Raw genomic sequence first — 22,601 nt, 5'->3', positions numbered from 1 at the left:
GCAGACCACTGGGTCAAGACTAGGGTAACCAAAACTTCCACTGGGGGTGACCAAAAGAAAGGGGTTACAAAGACTCCCCAGGAGAAAGTGGGTGACACTAGAAACAAAGAAAAAGAGTCCTCTGTAGGCCCCCAAAAACCAGAACAGGCGGGTGGGCCCCAAGACACAACCCAAAACAAAGGTGGGTACCAGGGTAAGAACTGGGATGCCACTAAGGCATGGTGCCATAACTGTAGACAGACAGGGCACCACACCAAGGACACTTCTTGTCCCAAAAACAAACCCCCTAGCAAAATCCCAGGGGTAACCAGTGTAGCCATTGGGGATGACTCCTCAGATGAGGAGGTCTTCATAGCCTTCAACTGGAAAAAGGGCCCAACAGGTGAGTTGGAGATTCCAGAGGGAAGTAGACACTTCCACCACCTACTGGTGAATGGAATCCCAGCCACTGCCCAGAGAGACACTTGTGCCAGTCACACTATTGTGCATGACAGGCTGGTATTCTCAAACCAGTACATCCCAGGTGAGATGGCCAGAGTAAGAGTTAGCCCAGACAGGGTCACTGATAGGCCTGTGGCTTTTGTGCCCATAGAAGTGGGTGGGACTTTTAGCTGGAGAAGGGTGGTAGTCAGTACAGACCTCCCCCTTGATTGTCTCCTTGGAAATGACTACCCAGAGGTTAGTCAGAGCCCAAGAGAGGAACTGGTCCAGGGCCAGTCCTCTCCCAAGGATTCTGGAGGTGCTGCCTCTGCAGTAACTGCAAGTAGGCCCCAGAAGAAAAAGAAAAGAAAACAGTGTAGGAAGGGTGGACAACCTTTAGCCAAGGTTCCAGCAAGCCAAGGAGATTCTGCTCCAGTAAGGGAGAACTCTGAAAGTGGCACTGGTAAGGTCCAACCTGACCCACAAGAAGTCCTGGCTAGTCAGGCAACTGTTAAGCCTGAGTGGGTGGCTCCTCAGCTAACAGAAGAAAGAGTGGAAGAAGGGTGTTTACTACAAGATGTGGTAACCCCCCACTCTAATACAGCAGACAGGCACCCTGAACCCAAAGAACCCTGTAACTTAGCCCATTCCCTTGTAGGTGAAGAGCTAAAGGTGTGGTTCTGGGCACTGACAGCTGTCAGTGGCCTCTGCTGGGTGTTAGCCTTTATGGCTGCACTATCCCTGGCATGGTGGTCTGACCCCATGCCAAATAGCAAGTTAGGCCCCCTGACCCTGTTGGTCATGGTGGGTTTACTCCAGCTCTGGGTAACCTCTTTGGGTAAGCTAGGGGTGACCCTGGCTAAGATAAGATTAGCAGAGGTGGATACCTCTAACCCCAAAATAGAGAGAATGGGTGAAGACATTAAAAGCACAGACAAGAGGCAATTCAGACTAGGTCCTATCACTGTGGAAGTGGGTCAGTTCCCCAGAGGGAAAGACCTGAACAGGAGGATGTAAGGCAGAGTAGGCCCTGCAACAAACCAGCCTATTTCCTCTTCTCTTCCTCGCCTGACAGACTAGGAAGACTCTCCCAGCTTTGGCTGAGTCTCCTGGCCTGTGGGCTGGGGGGGGCTTGTGTAAAGAAATGGCTTCCTGTTGCAGTTACCCCCCACTTTATGCTTGATACTGATGCTGACTTGACTGAGAAGTGTGCTGGGACCCTGCTAACCAGGCCCCAGCACCAGTGTTCTTTCACCTAAAATGTACCATTGTTTCCACAATTGGCACAACCCTGGCACCCAGGTAAGTCCCTTGTAACTGGTTCCCCTGGTACCAAGGGCCCTGATGCCAGGGAAGGTCTCTAAGGGCTGCAGCATGTCTTATGCCACCCTAGGGACCCCTCACTCAACACAGACACACTGCTTGCCAGCTTGTGTGTGCTGGTGGGGAGAAAATGACTAAGTCGACATGGCACTCCCCTCAGGGTGTCATGCCAACCTCACACTGTCTGTGGCATAGGTGAGTCACCCCTCTAGCAGGCCTTACAGCCCTAAGGCAGGGTGCACTATACCACAGGTGAGGGCATGTGTGCATGAGCACTATGCCCCTACAGTGTCTAAGCAAAACCTTAGACATTGTAAGTGCAGGGTAGCCATAAGAGTATATGGGTTGGGAGTCTGTCAAAAACGAACTCCACAGCTCCATAATGGCTACACTGAAAACTGGGAAGTTTGTTATCAAACTTCTCAGAATAATGAACCCACACTGATGCCAGTGTTGGATTTATTAAAAAATGCACACAGAGTGCATCTTAGAGATGCCCCCTGTATTTTACCCAATTGTTCAGTGCAGGACTGACTGGTCTCTGCCAGCCTGCTGCTGAGAGACGAGTTTCTGACCCCATGCGGTGAGAGCCTTTGTGCTCTCTGAGGACAGAAACAAAGCCTGCTCTGGGTGGAGGTGCTTCACACCTCCCCCCTGCAGGAACTGTAACACCTAGCAGTGAGCTTCAAAGGCTCAAGCTTCGTGTTACAATGCCCCAGGGCACTCCAGCTAGTGGAGATGCCCGCCTCCTGGACCCAGCCCCCACTTTTGGCGGCAAGTCCAGGAGAGATAATGAGAAAAACAAGGAGGAGTCACTGGCCAGTCAGGACAGCCCCTAAGGTGTCCTGAGCTGAGGTGACTCTGACTTTTAGAAATCCTCCATCTTGTAGAAGGAGGATTCCCCCAATAGGGATAGGAATGTGACCCCCTCCCCTTGGGAGGAGGCACAAAGAGGGTGTAGCCACCCTCAGGGCTAGTAGCCATTGGCTACTAACCCCCCAGACCTAAACACGCCCTTAAATTTAGTATTTAAGGGCTCCCCTGAACCTAAGAATTTAGATTCCTGAAACTACAAGAAGAAGAGGACTGCTGAGCTGAAAAACCCCTGCAGAGGAAGAACAGGAGACACCAACTGCTTTGGCCCCAGACTTACCGGCCTGTCTCCTACCTTCCAAAGAAACCTGCTCCAACGACGCTTTCCCAAGGACCAGCGACCTCTGAATCCTCAGAGGACTGCCCTGCTTCAAGAAAGACAAGAAACTCCCGAGGACAGCGGCACTGCTCCAAAAGAACTGCAACTTTGTTACAGAGGAGCAGATTTAAAGACCCCTGCAAATCCCCGCCAGAAGCGCGAGACTTGCAACACTGCACCCGGCGACCCCGACTCGACTGGTGGAGAACCAACACCTCAGGGAGGACCCTCCGGCGACTCCGAGACCGTGAGTAACCAAAGTTGTCCCCCCTGAGCCCCCACAGCGACTCCTGCAGAGGGAATCCCGAGGCTCCCCCTGACCGCGACTGCCTGAACCTAAAGTCCCGACGGCTGGAAAAAACCCTGCACCCGCAGCCCCCAGCACCTGAAGGAACGGAACTTCTGTGCAGGAGTGACCCCCAGGAGGCCCTCTCCCTTGCCCAGGTGGTGGCTACCCCGAGGAGCCCCCCCTTGCCTGCCTGCACCGCTGAAGAGACCCCTTGGTCTCCCATTGAAATCTACAGAGAACCCGACGCTTGTTTGCACACTGCACCCGGCCGCCCCCGCGCTGCTGAGGGTGTACTTTTTGTGTGGACTTTTGTCCCCCCCGGTGCCCTACAAAACCCCCCTGGTCTGCCCTCCGAAGACACGGGTACTTACCTGCTGGCAGACTGGAACCGGGGCACCCCCTTCTCTCCATTATAGCCTATGTGTTTTGGGCACCTCTTTGACCTCTGCACCTGACCGGCCCTGAGCTGCTGGTGTGGTAACTTTGGGGTTGCTCTGAACCCCCAACGGTGGGCTATCTTGGACCAAGAACTGAAACCTGTAAGTGACTTACTTACCTGTGAAACCTAACAATACTTTACCTCCCCCAGGAACTGTGAAAATTGCAGTAAGTGTCCACTTTTAAAACAGCTTATTGTGTTTTATGTAAAAAGTATACATGCTAATGTAATGATTCAAAGTTCCTAAAGTACTTACCTGCAATACCTTTCAAATGAGATATTACATGTAGAATTTGAACCTGTGGTTCTTAAAATAAACTAAGAAAAGATATTTTTCTATAACAAAACCTATTGGCTGGATTTGTCTCTGACTGTGTGTTCCTCATTTATTGCCTATGTGTATGTACAACAAATGCTTAACACTACTCCTTTGATAAGCCTACTGCTCGACCACACTACCACAAAATAGAGCATTGGTATTATCTCTTTTTGACACTATCTTACCTCTAAGGGGAACCCTTGGACTCTGTGCATGCTATTCCTTACTTTGAAATAGCACATACAGAGCCAACTTCCTAAACACATACTCAAACAATAAATCTGAGACCAATTTAGAATAATAACACTTTTTTATATATATTTTAAACCCAATAACATTGTTATAAGTTAAGTACATTTTCAAGCATAAATGCTTTTTAGTTTATAAAATCGACAGTGCAATTTCAGAGTTCTTCAATGTTAACCTGTAGGAGGAAAACAGATGGAGAGACCTGGGTTGCATTTCAAAGGTGGCCAGGCCTTTGAAGCTTCCCATCCTGGAATGTCCTTCCTGTCTGGGTGAGGTGCTAACACCCCTGTCCAGTGCAGGCTTTTGTCTATGGTCCTCAAGAGCACTGGCTCTTACAGTAGAGGGGAGGGTCAGAAATGTGTCTAAGGTGGCTGAACTGGTCAAGGCCAGTCAGTAAACACACTATTAGCTGGTAGGTTTTCAGGGGGTTACCCTAAGGTGCCCTCTGGGTGCATTTATTAATAAATCCCTCACTGGAATCAGTGAGGGTTTATTAATCTGAGATGTTTGATACCAAACATCCCTGGTGTAGGAGACTGGCCTGTCTTATAGTGGGTACCTTGTGGTACTTACACCCTGTGCCAGGTCCAGTTATCCCTTATTAGTAGAATAGAGGTGTTTCTATCAGCTTAGGCTGATAGAAGGTAGCTATGGCAAAGCAGCTTAGGCTGAACTAGGAGACATGCAAAGCTCCTACTATACCACTTATATCATATAGCACAATATCATAAGAAAAGACAATACTCAGAGTTACTAAAAATAAAGGTACTTTATTTTTATGACAATATGCCACAAGTATCTCAGTGAGTACCCTCAGCTAGAAGGTAAGTGATATGTACACAAACCCAAAACAGGTAAGTAATAGTAAGAAAAGTAATGCAAACAGTGTAGAATTACAATAGGATGCAATAGGTGAACATAGGTCTATGGGCAACACAAACCATATACTCCAAAAGTGGAATGCGAATCACAAATGGACCCCAGACCTATGGGAGCTTGTAGAGGGTCGCTGGGACTGTAAGAAAACAGTCAGGGTGTCCAAGATACCCCACCCCAAGACCCTGAAAAGTAGGAGTAAAGTTCCCCTACTACCCCAAAAGGACACAATAGTCGTGATAGGGGGGATTCTGCAAGAACCACAAACACCAGCAAAGCACTGAAGATGGATTCCTGGATCTGAGGACCTGCAAAGCAAGGGGATCAAGTTCAAGAGAAGCGATAGTGTCCGGGGGGGCAGGAATCCAGGAAACCCCGGATGAAGGTGCAAAGAGTTGCCTCTGGGTGGAAGAAGCCAAAGCTTCTGCAACAACGAAAAGGGCTAGGAACTTCTCCTTTGGATGCAAGATGTCCCACGGCGTGCTGGATGTTGCAGAAGTATTTCCACGCAGAAATACCGCAACCAAGCCTTGCTAGCTGCAAGGGTCGCGGTAGAGGTTTTGGGATGCTGTTGGGGACCAGGATGTCGCCCCTTGGAGGAGGAGACAGAGGGGGCGCTCAGCAACTCAGGGAGCCCCCACAGAAGCAGGCAGCACCCGCAGAAGTACCGGAGCAGGCACTTGGAAGATCTGAGGACAGCGGTCGACTCAGAGTCCCAAAGGAGGGTCCCACGACGTCGGAGTCCAACTCAGAGCGTTGAGCACTGCAGGACGGAGTGCTGGGGACCCAGGCTAGGCTGTGCACAAGGAATACTTGGAGAAGTGCACAGAAGCCAGAGCAGCTGCAAATCACGCAGTACACAGGTTTGGACTGAAGGGTCACTTGGATCTAGCTCCTGTGTTCCAGGGACCACGCTCGTCAGGATGAGAGGGGGCCCAGAGGACCGGTGATGCAGTTTTTAGGTGCCTGCATTAGCAGGGGGAAGATTCCGCCCACCCACGGGAGATTTCTTCTTGGCTTCCAGTGCAGGGTGAAGGCAGACAGCCCCCAGAGCATGCACCACCAGGAAACAGTCGAGAAAGCCGGCAGGATGAGGTGCTACAATGTTGCTGGTAGTCGTCTTGCTACTTTGTAGCAGTTTTGCAGGCGTCCTGGAGCAGTCAGCGATCGATCCTTGGTAGAAGTCGAAGAGGGAGGTGCAGAGGAACTCTGGTGAGCTCTTGCATTCGTTATCTGAAGAACACCCCAGAGGAGAGACCCTAAATAGCCAGAAAAGGTGGTTTGGCTACCAAGAAAGGATGATAGGCTCTTACCTCTCTTGGTAGCCAATCAGAGGGGGTCTCTGACGTCACCTGCTGGCACTGGCCCCTCAGAGCAGTCCAGTGTGCCCCCAACACTGCTGAATCCAGGATGGCAGAGGTCTGGGACACACTGGAAGAGCTCTGGGCACCTCCCCTGGGAGGTACTGGTCAGGGGAGTGGTTACTCCCCTTTCCTTTGTCCAGTTTCGCGCCAGAGCAGGGCTGGGGGATCCCTGAACCGGTGTAGACTGGCTTATGCAGAGATGGGCACCATCTGTGCCCATCAAAGCATTTCCAGAGGCTGGGGGAGGCTACTCCTCCCCAGCCCTTCACACCTAATTCCAAAGGGAGAGGGTGTAACACCCTCTCTCGGAGGAAATCCTTTGTTCTGCCTTCCTGGGCCGGGGCTGCCCAGACCCCAGGAGGGCAGAATCCTGTCTGAGGGATTAGCAGCAGCAGCTGCAGTGGAAACCCCGTAAAGGCAGTTTGGCAGTACCCGGGTTCTGTGCTAGAGACCCATGGGATCATGGAATTGTCTCCCCAATACCAGAATGGTATTGGGGAGACAATTCCATGATCTTAGACATGTTACATGGCCATGTTCGGAGTTACCATTGTGACGCTACACATAGGTAGTGACCTATGTATACTGCACGCTTGTAATGGTGTCCACGCTCTCACAAAGTTCGGGGAATTTGCCCTGAACGATGTGGGGACACCTTGGCTAGTGCCAGGGTGCCCACACCTTAAGTAACTTGGCACCTAACCTTCACCAAGTGAGGGTTAGACATATAGGTGACTTATAAGTTACTTATGTGCAGTGAAAAATGGCTGTGAAATAACGTGAACGTCATTTCAGTCAGGCTGCAGTGGCAGTCCTGTGTAAAAATTGTCTGAGCTCCCTATGGGTGGCAAAAGAAATGCTGCAGCCCATATGGTTCTCCTGGAACCCCAATACCCTAGATACCTAGGTACCATATACAAGGGAATTATATGGGTGTTCCGGTGTGCCAATGAGAATTGGTAAAATTAGTCACTAGCCTGCCGTGACAATTTTAGAGAGCAGAGAGAGCATAAACACTGAGGCTCTGGTTAGCAGAGCCTCAGTGATAGAGTTAGGCACCACACAGGGAACACATACAGGCCACAAACTTATGAGCCCTGGGGTCCTGGCTAGCAGGATCCCCATGACACATATCAAACACACTGACAACATAGGGCTTTCACTATGAGCACTGGGCCCTGGCTAGCAGGATCCCAGTGAGACAGTAAAAACACCCTGACATACACTCACAAACAGGCCAAAAGTGTGGGTAATAAGGCTAGAAAGAGGCTACCTTCCTACACCTGGGTTCAGAAAAGCCATCACGTAGCTGGGAAACTTCTAGTGACCAGTGTGCAGCACATGTATTTCAAATGGCTTCCCTGTTCGCTTACTATGTATAAGAATCAACAGAGACATAGCAGGGGCATATCTGCTCATGCATATATACCCTCACATGTGTCCTGATGCACCCTGCTTTAGGGGTGACTTACACATAGCACATGCAGTGTTAGAAGCCCTGGCACACAGGGGTGTGTGACAGGTCATGTTTTCAATTTTACCTGCGCCAACAAACGCAGTCTGCAATGGCAGCACTGTGTGGGTTTGGTGAGGGGTGCCTGGGGGTGGCACAGCTGGTGCCTGCAGCCCTCCAGGACTTTCCATAGTACCCTAGGTATCAGGGGTACCGTTTACTAGGGACTTACAGAGGGTGCTAAAGAGTGTGCCAGTTGTGAAGAACAGCAGTGCAGTTTTGGGGAAAGAGATCTGGCACTGGGGTCCCGGTTAGCAGGAACCCAGTGCACTTCCAGTCGAAATCACCTCAGATACCAGGGAAAAGTGGGGGCTAAGCATGTCAAAAAGGTGCTTTTCTACAGCCGACTTCTTCAACCAAGTGGACACCCTGATCAGAATGCTGTTATGGGCTGGAGGACAGCCTTGTATAGCCATGAAATTGCTTCAGCATAGTACATTTGAGGGAGGTATATCACTGCCAAACATTTGAAAATATTATGAGGCAGCTCAAGTAGGGGTCGTGAATGATTGGACATATCAAGAAAGGGAGGACCCGGCGTTCTGCTTAGATAGAAAGAGTATGTGAAATAGGAGTTACCTACACGCATTATACAGAGGGAATCTAGAGATACAAGGAAGACCGGCGAAAAAGACAGTGATTGATGCATGTAAAAAACTAAACAGAGGCCGAAAATGGGAGAACCAACTGACACCCAGAACGCCACTATGGGAAGGTACTAAGCTGAAGCTGTGCGTAGTGCGGATCGACTCTGGGGAATGGGATGCAAAAGGACTCTCGACATTAGCAGATGTGAGGGATGCAAATAGAATAGTGCCATTTGAGCACCTACAGAAGGTATATGAGGTTAACAACACACAATGGCTAAGATATAGACACCTAAAACGCACATTAAAAAAACGGATATTACATGAAGAGGAAAAACAGGAAGACTCACCCCTTGAGCGTGGGTTTCTAGACGGTCACATAAAAAATAGTGTCACTCAGATACACACCCTAATGAGGAGCACACAGAACCCCTTAGCACACTTAGAGGCACGCTGGGAACAAGACCTTGGGCAATTGAATGAAGAAGACTGGCTGACCGTACTGGGGTTTCCTCACCAAGTTGCAACAAAAAGCAGTTACCGCCTGATACAGCTCAAGATAGTTCACAGGACATATTATATGAGGGTACTGCTCCATAAAATAGGAAGGGTGGAACATCCACGATGCCTGAGAAATTCTGGACTTGAGGGAACATTACAGGACACATTGTGAAAATTTCCCAAATTTAGACACTTTTTGGAAAAAAACGGCAATTGCTGGAAGAGGCAGCAGGGGCACCATTGGACTTGCAGCCCCTGACTGCCTTGTTGGATATCTGGGAACATTGGGCTTTACCAGGAGTCAGAAAACACTGATCAGTCTGGGTTGCATGATTGCAAAAAGGGACATAGGGCAAAAATGGAGGGACTAATCCCCTCCCAAATATGCTAACTGGGAAACCGGAATAGAACGTAGCTGGAAAAAGAGATATAAACATAAGGGAAGCGGATGCCTGAAGAAGTTCAAAAGGTTATGGGGCACCTGTGAAATGCAGAACATGTAATGATAGAATGACCATCACTTTTGATGATCAGGAGAACCAAAGCCTGCCTATGTGTCGGTATATAGGGGAGAGGAGGGACATAAGAGAAGGGATGGCACCCGGCTGACCCCTGGCATCAGAGGGGATCTTTGTTTAGAGACACATGCTGCATACTCAATGTGGGGGACGGGAGCCTGGAAAATGTCCTATGTTTTTTATTTGTTACTTTGTTCTCCCGATAGATAGAAGTCCCCAGAGATGGTTTGGTAACTTTTGAACGTACTGCCTGGTCACCTGTTGGTACTCTGTATCTGATGCAAATTTGCTCATTGTGTTGATGATACACTAACAATAAACTTGATAAAAAGCAATATCATTGTTTTGTAAATTTTAATGCTATGTTTGACAAAGTGAACAGATCTATACTATGGCATGAGTTACTATCTATGAGTGCTGATAGTGCTCTGTTATACATGATTAATGCTTTACACCTGGAACCGTGGGTGAGGATGCAAAAAAACACTAAAAGTACCTTGTCTGCAGAGGGCAAGGACAATTGTAAGAGCAAGTAATGTGCATGTTGGCACCTGGCTTGCTCAGACTATAAACAGCAGGCTTAGCTTTATAGTAGTTTGGTACAAGTTGTTTCTTTCCTCTCCCTGCTTGGCCATCTATTCCACTTATCTTATGTGGACAATCAGATCTTCATGCAGGGGTGTGGAATTTATTAAAATATCTACTTGTCCAGGGGACAGGTTGCTTCTCAAATCTACTTGTCCTGTAAAAAGATCTACTTGTCCCTTTGGTGCCATGTAGTGTGGCGACAAATTATGGCCGCAATTAATAGCCTCTCTGATTATGCCAGGGCTACTACCATAGTAGGGCTTGAATACTTGCAGTTTCAATCCCTACTGTAGCAATTTCCTTATTTTGCCACCTTTCTGCAGATCTGCATACTGGGGCTGGAGGAAGCAGTAAGCAATAGTTCCAGGGCTGGAATGCCTTTGAGTCTGCAAACCTACTAACCTGCATGTTTTAAAGATTTTTACCAGCTTCTCTCTAATATTTTCCCACAATAAGAAAGGTTGGACATTTACTCCTGACAATGGCAGAATTAGAACTTCTTCCAGGGTTGGGAAGAAAGTGGCTGGAGGGAAAATGAACTTGCAAATGCTCAATAGATTGAGCAAATCTACACATCGTATTTACCCATGCTAAAATACAGTTCACAAATATTTTACAGGGGTACGACATATACCATGGGTGCACTTTTGTGACTTTCTTTAAGAATTTGTGGCCACATGTAGGTAGGTTCAGATTTGTGACCTGCAAATTGCGAGTCGCAAATCTGAATGTAGGATGGTGTCCTTGACACCATCTGTGATTCGCAAGGGCTTCACAAATGCCCATCTCATGAATAATCATGAGGTGGGTCGCAATTTGCGACCCCTTCGCGAATGGTGGCCTGCTGGAGACAGCAGACCACCATGTCTGTGACTGCTTTTCAATAAAGCAGTTTTTTTTTTTTTGTAATGCAGCCCGTTTTCCTTAAAGGAAAACGAGATGCATAACAAAAACGAAAAATTAAACGTTTTCGTTTAACTTTTTCAGAGCAGGCAGTGGTCCACAGGACCACAGGACCACTGCCTGCTCTGAGAAAATGTTTGCAGTGACATTCACAATGGGGAAGGGGTCCCATGGGGATCCCTTCCCTTTTGCGAAAGTGTTAGCACCCATTTGAAATGGGTGCAAACTGCGATTGGTTTGCGCCCACGTTCGCGGTCACAAAACAATCCTACATTGCACTGCGAGTCGCAATTAGGAAGGGAACACCCCTTACTAATTGCGAGTCGCAAACCCGTTTAGTGATTCGGTAACCAGGTTACTGAATCGCAAAACTGGGCTTGTGCATCGCAATGTGCTTTTTGCACGTCGCAAACAGCGAAAGTCGCTGTTTGCGACATGCAAAAAGCTACCTACATGTGGGTCTTGGTCCCTAATTAGGTCTGGTGTTAACAAAGACATTTTGTTTTTATTAAACTTCTATTTCTCTCTCTTTCGGCTGGCTTTACTGTGAGTGATCGCATTCTGCTCTTCCACAAGGAGCATATTGCCACACAAAGTAGTTTTGTTCAGTGTCGGGAACTACAGTGGCAATCAGTGACGTAACGAAACTGGAGGGTGCCCCTTTGCAAAGAACATGGAGGAGCCCCCTCTCCAGACTCACTCAGGGCAGATGCTGTGCTGAAGGGGCCCCCTGTAGGGCGGCTGTGGGGCCTTTGTTATGCCGCTGGTGGCAACTTGTGCTTTTAGCGTTCAAAAACATTTTAGGGGGTTTTGCCAGTGTTTGTTACAATGTTGAGGGCCTGGTAGCTCCCACAACAATAAAGTATTACAAAAGCCATGTCCAAACAAGACACGGATTGATGAAACTAAAAGACTTATAAAAATATGTCAGATCAGTTGGCTTTGTCAGTGTTTGTTTATTTTCATGCTTCCCATAATCGTGCTGAAAATGGTTACACTGATTTTCCATTAGAAATATTTTTGGGAAATACTAGCATGCATCAACACATTTTACTAAATGACACTTCATTTGCATATAACCAGAGAGCATTCTGGGAGCATTATACTTAGCCTCTTAGTCTAAACCTTTCAAACATGTGTGTACACTTTTTTTTTTTTTTTTGTACTGGAACCAACGTCAGTAGTGAAGTGTGACCTTAAAAAATTTATTTACAGCACTCACCCTAATAATGAAGGCTTTCAAATAATGAACCATAAATACAAGTTCGAACAGCATTATCTTTTGGAAACACATTACCTCAACTACAGAGAGTTCTACTCTCTGTAAACAGGCAGCCAAAGGGTTTGTGCTGCAGGGGGTTGGGCCTACTTGTCCCAAGGACAAAGTAAACATAAAAACTTGTTGCCCTTGACCCCAAACCAGATGTCCCGGGCGTCGGGCGATAGGAATTCCACATCCCTGTCATGGATTGAACTTCAGTGATCTTGCAAAGGTTAGTAATAGTTCCCAATAATATAGTGAAGCCTGTAATTTAATTATGAACACTGGGAAGATGAAACATTATGACAGAGGCTCAAGTAAGAGGAATTAAGGTAGAAGAGGAATCACTAATTACACATATTAAGGAATTACCCTTCATAAAACTCTTAGAACCCACACCTAAAAGACTTAGATGCAAGAACTGCTAGATGTTGTTTTTTCAAAAGGTTCTTTTCGTGTGAGCAGGTGGAATTTATGGCCCATTATTAAACATTTATTAAATAAAAATCAATGTTTTGTTTTTGTGTTGTGCACCAGACATGACCTCTCTACCATAGAGTTTGTTAGACTTAGAAAATGATTTGACATAAGTCTGTCTACTCCTTAATAAAGGGCGTTGTGCAGTCTCTTAAAAAGCAGACATGCTACTCTACTTTATTGCAATAGATTGAAAACTGCTGCTCAACATACCATGGGAGTTTAGGTGTTTTTCTATCGGCAGTTAGAACAGAACATTTAGCAACCTTATCACATGACTGTTTTATGGCATGAAGGTTGGAAGTGCGCACTCATTTCTTCACGTATGATTGCAGTACATTTATGGAACTCAGTGCAGCAGAACATCATCTTATCTGCCCCTTACCTAAGCTTCTCAAGGAGTAGACTGTTTTGATGTCAATTTCCATAAATAGATGTTTGTCTTCAGGGGAAAATAGTTTTTACCTTTGTCTTGGCTAGAGCTAGATCCCTCTTCCGCAGTCTTGTTCTTCAATTGGGAGCTTCGATTTTTGAATGTGTTAATAAATATCTGCTTACAGTAAAGCAGTTGAGACATTGTATAACACCTAAGACAGCACCATGAGCCTTAATAACGAAGTAGTAACCCTTCGTCTCTTTCTGTCTTTCATGCGGAGTCCCCTGTCTAGTTTTCACCGCAAGGGTGTCTGTTGCTGAGCTTGTCTGATTGGTTCCCAAGATCTTCACTGGTCGCCAACGTGAGTCTGCTTTAGGGAATCCTGGAGATTATGTACTTGGCTAAAAAAAACTCTGGTTCAAACACTGAGATCAGCAGCAAATGTTTGACCCTCTCTTCTACAGATATTTCATACCCTGTCAATTGTGGTATTCTGGTAGAATACTACAAATCACTTTAATTGGTGCCTATAAGAATTCTGATAATTACTGGTTTTCACTCGTAAACTTTATCACGAGATGTTAAATTGGCTCACATACCTATCTGGAGAACCATATCTTCCTAATGGCGTGTAAATGGAAGTACGTCAAATAAGTCAAAAGAGTGCACACACAATCAGGGCTGTCAGTGCAGTTCTAGTGGCAAGTTCCTTCTCAGGTAACTTGACATGCAAGTTGAATAAAGAGTTGTTTTGATGTAGAGGTAAGTACAGTTTTCACACTACAGTGGCTCGCCTAGTCCTACAGCTTAACTGTGTCCCACCTGCCATCCACACTGGACACACAAACACAACCCCAAATAAAGGACTGTGGAAAACGTGACTTTTTGCAAAGTATTTATTTATTTATGCTTATATGAGCAAGACCTGATCTTACTCAAATATTTGTACCTGTTCTTAGATATACCTGATGGTGGAGCAGATCACTTTGCCAAAACAGTGTCAAATTTGAAGGAGAGGTATGTTTTTAACATTTAGTATTGACAATAGCATAACGCTTTTTTTTTTTTAAACCGCTCATTTTGTTTTTTGAGATTGCCCAGATATTTCTAAAGGGTCCTTCTCGAACGTTGCATGAAATGCAGGACATTCTTTCCATTGAATGGTGAGGATATTCTCATCATCTGGATTTAATGTCCTCATTAGAGCATAGACAGTATTTGGATCGAAATATGCTACTGAATTTCTAAATGTTTATTTGAAAAGTAATTTTATAGTTGTGTCCACGTAGCCCATTTACAATTTCGCAAGTATAAATAGCAAGTTGCTTATGTTTTTCTTTGTTTTCTAGGAACACCAAAATTCTAGTTGAATGTCTAACCCCCGATTTCCGGGGTGATCTCAACGCTGTAATGAAGGTAGCACAGTCTGGATTAGATGTATATGCGCACAATGTGGAAACTGTCCCAGAGTTACAGAGGTGATCAGATTACATTCTTTTGTATTGCTTATTGTTTGCTGTTCTTTCTTACATAGTTTACTGCCAACAACCAATAATCCTGTCTAGATAAAAATATACACCCAATCTAGTTGCTTTTTTTCAGCTCACTTAGATCAAATTGGTACTCCTGGAATTGAGTGGCTCCGTGCATACAAGTGAATTCCTGCAACAGTCATGATATTGAGTTGAACAAGCCTGCAATGACTACACACAGGTGTCCCTATTATTACAGAGATACAGCAGTCATATGATGTACAGCACTCCTCTGCCTTTTAGCTAGGTTCATACTATACAAGAACCATGTACATGCATACATGTAAATACAATCAGTGATGGCTCTATAGTTCTTGTTCAAGGTATGTGCATTGCCACTCAAAAGCTCTTTTGTCTGCCATTGTCCTAGATCTCGGAGCACTTTTACCAACAACAAATATATATATATATATAGCCTTTCCCTTTAGAAAAAGCAATTTAAAAAATAATAATAACTTGTATTTGAGACCTTATGGCAGGCTACTTGTCCTTTTTACATTGATTTTCTTTTTGAATCTTTGATCAGCTGCCATCTCTCTTCTTCTCCTCCTCCTGCTTCTTGAAGTAGTACATCATATTTTTGTTGAATTATCCATTCGAACAAGCCGGGAGTTTGTCTTGAGAGATCAGAGAAAAGATTTGAGAGCAAGATAGACTGCTGGGAGTTCTAGCAGTTTGACTATACTAAGACCTTTCTTTTTGGGAAAAAGGGCCTTATTTAGAGTTTGGCGGATGGGGTAACTCCTTCACAAATGTGACGGATATCTCATTTACCCTATTCCAATCCCATTATAAGCTATGGGAATTGTAATATGGCAGACTGGATATCTGTCACGTTTGTGATGGAGTAACCTGTCGGCCAAACTCTAAATGAGGCCCAACGTTCCCTGAATCTCAAGATGATCCATATGCATACCCCAACCCGATAAAGAAGCCTCTGTCACTATTAATTAAGTGGGAACGTCATAATAGTAAATTGCTTGTTCTCCAGCATTAGATCTTTAATAAATTTTCATGCTTTAATTCTTCCCCATCATTGAAGTTGGAGTCCCCTCTGTAACTTTAAAATAGCAGTACTAGACTGTGACAGGTGTAAAAGCCATAAATAGTTCCCTCTTTGTTAGCTCGTTCTATAGTGCCCAAACCTCAGCCAATGAGGTGAGAGTGTTCTTTCACTCACTTCTCCCTGAGGACCTTAAACCTCAGATTCACACTGCAAGTCATGTGGAAGGGTGTTCCAGAACTTTATTCTTCAAGTGTGGCGAAGTGAACTTTTAGCCTTTTTCTTGGGCTGTAGGTGTACCCCTTATATATGTTAGTTTTTTCTTAGGGTTTTAAAAAAAAAATTGTCTTTAGTTTTTTAAATCTTTTTGTAGTTTTTCTAGTCTTAGGCTTAACTATACATCTGAGAAACGGTGTCAGTGGAGAAATGCAAAAGGAGTCTTTAATGCGTGTGATTCCTGTGGCAGACTAAATGAGGGTTCTTTGTGTGATAACTCTTGCAAGAGATGCATATACTGCCCCTCTACCTACACCACAAAGCCAACGATTGCAAGATCTGCAGAACGTTTTTTGCAGAGATATTCAGTGACAGCGAGGGAAGACTTCTTGGATAAATTCAAAAGAACAAAGCATTTGCACCCCACCCTCCCCACTCTTTAGGGGATGAAATTGAAGCTAGTTGTGCAATACCTGAGAATAAAGGAGACAAAATAAAGTCTGATGAAGGTGAATGCTCATCCTTCAAGTCCAAACCTATAGAGCTTTCCTTAGGTGAGAAACTCCCCCCACCCCCCCCCCCCAACAAAAAATGCTTAAAAAGTCAATAGGTGTGTCTTTCCCCGCGCCACCAAAAAAAAAAAAAAAGAAAAAGAGGCATTCGCCAACATCAATGCCACCGTCCTCCCCGCTGGTTAGAAATCTGAAAGTAATCCTACCATCGGCCATGAGCCAGTCGATGACTGCAACAAACCCCATCAACGAAGGTGCGGTGACAGCATGTGCAGAAGATATTGGACCGATCAACAACACATCCGTTGACACTCTTGTTGACTTCTCACCAATTAATACACCACTACCCCCAGAACATAAATGTATTTGGATGAGTGTGCTTGTCAGTTTGTCAGGGACCTGACCATACAGAACATGAAAGAGCTGTACTTAATCATAACTTCAAATTTGTTCAAAACAGGGCCCCCAAAATAAGTTTGGCCAGAGGCCCCAAAATCTTTAGGATGTTCCTTTTTTTAGTAAAAGAACAGGCCTGTGCCTCAGTGTGTGTATACTTGGTTAGCATATGAGCTGAAACACAAAACGTCAGAGTACCAGAGAGCACATGCAGTTAGATCATTAATAGCAACAATGCATACATATTTACCTTTCAGCAGGTGACAATCCTGTCTCAACGCATTTAGGTGAGAGAATACCATTGAACTTCCTTTTACTCGGAAACAAGGGAGAGTTAGTCTGATATTTGAGGACTTCTGCCCAAGGATGGAAGGCGTGAGTCGCTACCTTAAATCTTTAAAGGTGGAAGCAGAAATTCATACCATAATTCCTTCACGAGTATTGTAGAATTCAAGACATGATGAAATAAAGTCTGCACTTGAAGTGTCCTTATTCTTCTGACAAGCCAAAACCGGCGAGATTTGCTACCTCTCCATGTCAAGCCCAGCTGAAATGGAGGTGAAGTAGAGACACCAGCCGCCATCCTGCAGGAATGTTGGAATCAAAAATCATAGAGGTGGGCTTTCATGTATCTGTACTGCAGCACGACCTTAGAAACATAATGGGCAGAATCACTGTAGCTGAGAAACCGGTCTCTGACCTGAAGGATTCTTTGAAAGCACTGGGGGTGACCGTGTCTTGCTTATAAGTGTTCTTTAAAACATTGGAGGATTGGGCTGAGTATGCTAAGAGCGCAAAGGAATACCACTCCCTGAAATTTTCCGTGCACATTGGATATGCCAATGAAAAGCTCTCAACATGCTTTGCTATCAATCTGGTGTCCCAGCACTATCCAAAGCCACCCTCAAATGCACCATCGCAGCCCCTGGGTTCACATGTCCTAAATTATAATGAGAGGGATGAGATTGAGATTCTTAGAACAGTGAGAGAGATCGATTTAATAGCGTATGAGGTATATTACATAAAATATTTCTGGACTACATTATACTGGTGCAGCACCATGCTCAATCATTTAAAGGAAGCCAAGAGGAAACTCAAAGCAGTGAACTTTTACTACATTCTACTCTTTACAGTAAAGCTTAAGGCCTTGTTCCAAACCCACACTAACTTCTTAGAAACATGGGAGGTAGCATGGGAATGGGTAAAGGAGAGGCATCACGTTTGGTCAGTGGGTCAGATTTACTCTCACCTCATCAGAGAAATTAGTACTCTGCAAATACGGCTTTCCAGCCGAGCGAATGGAATAGGAGGCACCAGAAAAGACATAATTCCAGATTTATATCTGATATGTTCCTGGACCACTATCTGGCGCATGGCCTCCATGATATTGTTGTCTACACCTAGATTTAATGAATGCCCATAATCAGAAAGATGTTTCTGTACACCCTTCCCCCCCCCACCCCCCGCCCCCCAAACCGCCTGCTGCTGCCTGAGGAAATCTGTGAAAGGGTCTCCTGACATTGTGTCCTGATATACTGTAACTTTTACCAAGAAACAGTTTTTTTCTAACAAGCTGTCTTTTTATTTGTGCTTAGCATACCCATACCAAGACCATATTGTGTGCTGAACTATATTTAATACATCACCATTGGTTTTACTCTATGCTTGAACGTGGCCTTCCCATCCACAACTACTCAACAGTTGCTTCTTAGTTGTATGGGCAGGAGTTTCTCAGTTGAGTGTTCAAATGTTTTTTAGACACAAATTGCTAGAACAAGCTCTTCCCATGCCCACCTACACCCATAGAAATGCGTGATGGCTGGTATCCCCTTCGATAATATCCTGTACTTTTCAGATGCTTCACATGATTGCTAAATATGGTAGAAAGGGCAGCAGTCCTCAAAGTCTCCAAGTAATATGGAGCTGACATGTTCATGCTATAACGGACATATCTACTTGGTAACAATTGCATATGCCTCTGCAGATATTGATTCACAGAAGCCTATCGTGTGAGCTTTAATAGGCAATTAAGGGGTTGTGATTCAGGTATTCAGCATATGGATAGCTAGGCTAGGTAGATATGATATGGAGATGAGGTCTTTATACGGCAGCTCTATAATACTGTAAACAGTCTATGCACCACCACCCTTTTGGAAATTCTTCCTTCAGCTAATAGGATCCACCCTGCTCACAGCCCACCAAGCCTGACAATAATAGGGGAAGACTTTAACAGACTAATGGATGTTGACTTAGGTAGTTGAGATCCCCAACCCTGCCCCCTGGCTTTACAACCTGCCTAGGCCCATCCTCAACACCAGCCTTTAGGCATTCACTTATGTAATACAATGTATGGAGGCTCTTCCATCTCACTGAAGGAGGATATACCCTCTTTTAGGGGGCGTTGCTATCCAATTTTCATTTAGATTGTTTTCTCATCTGAATTAGGGGGTGACCATAAGCATATTTAGGTTTCCTAGCAGCCTTTCAGACCATGCCCCTATACAGCTAAAGATTTGAAGGAGCTAAACAATGGTGGCTTTGCTCCCAGTGGCTTACCAAGTCAAACCTAATGCTAGAACTGCAATAAAAACACTGAATGCTTCCTTACCAACATGAGGACGTTCTTATTACCAGTTGGGAAGCATAAATAGCTGTACTGATGGGCTGTTATAAATATGGTGTCACATTTTAAGCAGGGTCAGGCTAAAAAACGTACACCTGGAGGCAATTGTGCAAGATTCTGAAGACAAATATCAAGAAGATAACTGTAAGGGAAACCTCCAGGCATTACATTTTTTTCAAATTACTACATCAACCTTTACTTCTAATCCAATTCTGAATTCAAAAAAATATGGCTTGCATCCCAAAGTAGGCTATATGTTTAGGGCAATAATTAAAAAAAAACGTGGCCTATTCCATTGGCTGAGCCCAGGGAGGAAGAAACTGGATGCACCAGTAATCTCTAAAAGATAGCAGTGAGGTCATAAACACCCAGTTATGATAGTCCGTTAAAAATCTAAGAAAATACAGTGTTTTCATCCTACCCTTGCTAGACCAACTTTACTGATCTTCTCTTTTGTTAGCATTGAAGGAAAGGGTGACCATGGTCAAGATGGTGACCTTATCCAGGGTGCTGTTTGTTTTGCAGAACTATTTCTATTTCTTTTTTATTGATGTATAAAGCACCTAGCTACCCAAGTAGGGTCTCCATGCACTAATCAAATCTCTCAGAAGCTCAGAAAGCCAAAAAGACCAAAGTTAGAGAAACCTAGTTTTCCGTTGCTTACAGAAGCTCTCTTTGTCAGTCAACATTGTAACTGCAGAGCAAGAGTTCTGTAGGTTTGGGTCAGGTATCTGGCTATCTCTTCTGCTTTCATTAAGAATGTCACCTCTTTGATTAGGTCCTTCCCCTGGATGAATGGACCTCAAGGGTTTCGTTGGGAAATATTTTACAAATCTACCTTTCATGAAGGATTAGACATGGCTGACTTTACATCATATTAGCAGGCTACCCGCTTAGCTGTGTTCAATTAATGGCTCCTTGGTTTGACATCTGACCCAACATACAAAATTTAACTATAGCTGTATAGGTCTCTCAAATTTGCGGTTTATGTGGTGAGAACCCACCTTCCAGAGTCCCCTCAGCAACCAAAATAGTGTTGTATGGTGGGCTTCTCTCTCACTGATTGAATAGGTGAACGGCTGCACTGGAGAAACCCCACTTCAGCTTGGAAATTGGCTGTCCCAAGAGTCTGCCCTTCAGAGCTTCAGAGGGTGGGGCAGGGAGGAAGCTATGGTGCACTCTAACCAGCTTGGATCATTTGCAGAGCTCTAAGAGGAACTTTGATTAATGTATTCAAAAGTCTACCACACTTTACAACTTAGACATGCCCTTGCTTTCTACTTTGCTACTATTGAAGAAGCATTTGCCTTTAACACACTGGAAAGAAGGCAGACCAGGTTACAACAGTTAGAAAAACGAAGAATCTCCAGGATTTATAGATTCCTCATCATAAACACTCCAGATACACTTAGTAGACTGAGACACAGATTAGGATCATTTAGAGGACGAAGAAAGGACAGTCTCACTCTTGGCACCAAAGAAGTTAGTAATTTCCACCAGGTATTACCTGATGCAATTTAAATATTCAAACCAGATATATTTCACCCTGCAGTGTCTATGCCTGCCTCAAGTTTGAAGAAGGCAATTTCTTCTATATGATTTGGTTATGTATAATCATTCGCCCCATTTGGGACGTCTTAGCAGATACATTGTGGGAAGTCCTGGGTCATCATGTTGACTGTACTATGAAGCTGGCATCGCTGAACATCTTGGAGGATCAATGCTTCACATAGGGTGAGAAAGTCCTGCTGGATCTTGAGCAGGTACTGTCAAAATTAGGTATTGGTCAAAATTGGAAGAAAGCAGGTCTCGAGTATTGCTAGGTGAAACCAGGGTCCACACCTTCCGCATTCTTGAACTTCCAGTTTAGGAAGTTTGGTATAGCCCTCAAAAACATTAACAAATATGGAAAAAATGAGCACAGTATCACCTCTATAGGAAGGGGGAGACTGAAGAACATATTTAAAAAAAAATCTCAAATTAGTTACTGGCTTATTATTTGATAAATGTATAATAATCTAGAAAGAGATAAATGCAGGTAAGAATATATTGCAAGCATTTACCTTTCTGATTGTCCGAAAACGCAATGCTACTATTTGTTGTCCTTATACACTGATCTGTTTGAATGATTACATGAGAAGTCACTTATATTTATCTTAGAAACCAGTCACACCCTCACGGAACACATTATTCAAAAAATACAAAGACAGCCTGGGAGCAGCTCTCTTACAAATGTAGTGAAATGTTTTTTCCAGAAAGTGACTTCAGAACTGCTGTTTAAGCCCCAGTACGACTGATGATTGTAATGCCTTGCTCCAAGGCCTCCTACACTCCCCACTGGCACCCCTGATGAGAATCCTGTATGCTGCAGCACTTCTCATCCAGAACCTGGAGCAATATGATGATATAATTGTCATCTTGGAGAAACTCTGTTGTAGCCCCTTTGTAGCCCACACCATCTTCAGATTCAGCTGCAACATTTACAAAGTAATTACAACCAGCACCCCCACCTATCTTGTAAAAAAACTCACCATCGCAGGTGGATTCATCATCTCAGGTCGTTCTCGGCACAGCTACAGCCGGGATACCATGATGCCACAGACTAAGATCAATCAAGAAAAATACAAGGCAAAATATTTTTTTCATCTATATACCCAAGATCTGGAGCAACATTCCCATAGCCATCAGGACAGCCTGAACATTACTCCAGTATTGGAAAAAGCTGAAGACTTACCTCTTTATAGAATACTTTATCATGGTGCAATAACAGTCTACAAACTAGCTACCTCTCATATCGTTCATTGACTTTATACTTGTCTATACTGCAAGCATAGGTGCTTTTTGGTGAGGCTCATGCTACACACTAACATGAATACAAAGATACATTTCTTTAAGCAGCATTATAAACTGAGTTATGAAAAACATGTTTTTACAGATTGTCTTCTCTTAAAGTTTCTAATATATATAGTTCATAAAAGCGCATTGGGCTGCCTTGCATGAGCAAACAATTAAAAACTTATGATTTCAGTGGAAATTCCCCAGAAGGAAAACTAGGATCACAGATACAGATTACATATAAGCAACTTTTCTTACACTTAAGCTGCAGAGGGCACAAAAGAACCCT

General features: G+C 44.6%; 1 protein-coding gene across 1 annotated transcript in view; it reads left to right on the top strand.

Annotated features, from left to right (window-relative positions):
* The window catches only part of LIAS (lipoic acid synthetase), a 212,995-nt gene that overhangs the window by 137,379 nt on the left and 53,015 nt on the right, over positions 1-22,601 (top strand). Inside the window, exons 6-7 of the mRNA XM_069202039.1 lie at positions 14,155-14,212; positions 14,545-14,673. Of these exons, the coding sequence (XP_069058140.1) occupies positions 14,155-14,212; positions 14,545-14,673 (187 nt within the window). The remainder of the gene's footprint in view (positions 1-14,154; positions 14,213-14,544; positions 14,674-22,601) is intronic.

This window comes from Pleurodeles waltl, chromosome 1_2 (genome assembly GCF_031143425.1).
Source record: "Pleurodeles waltl isolate 20211129_DDA chromosome 1_2, aPleWal1.hap1.20221129, whole genome shotgun sequence".
Classification (NCBI taxonomy): Eukaryota; Metazoa; Chordata; class Amphibia; order Caudata; family Salamandridae; genus Pleurodeles; species Pleurodeles waltl.
Note: the sequence above shows the minus strand (reverse complement) of the source record. Positions and strands in the feature narration are given on the sequence as shown.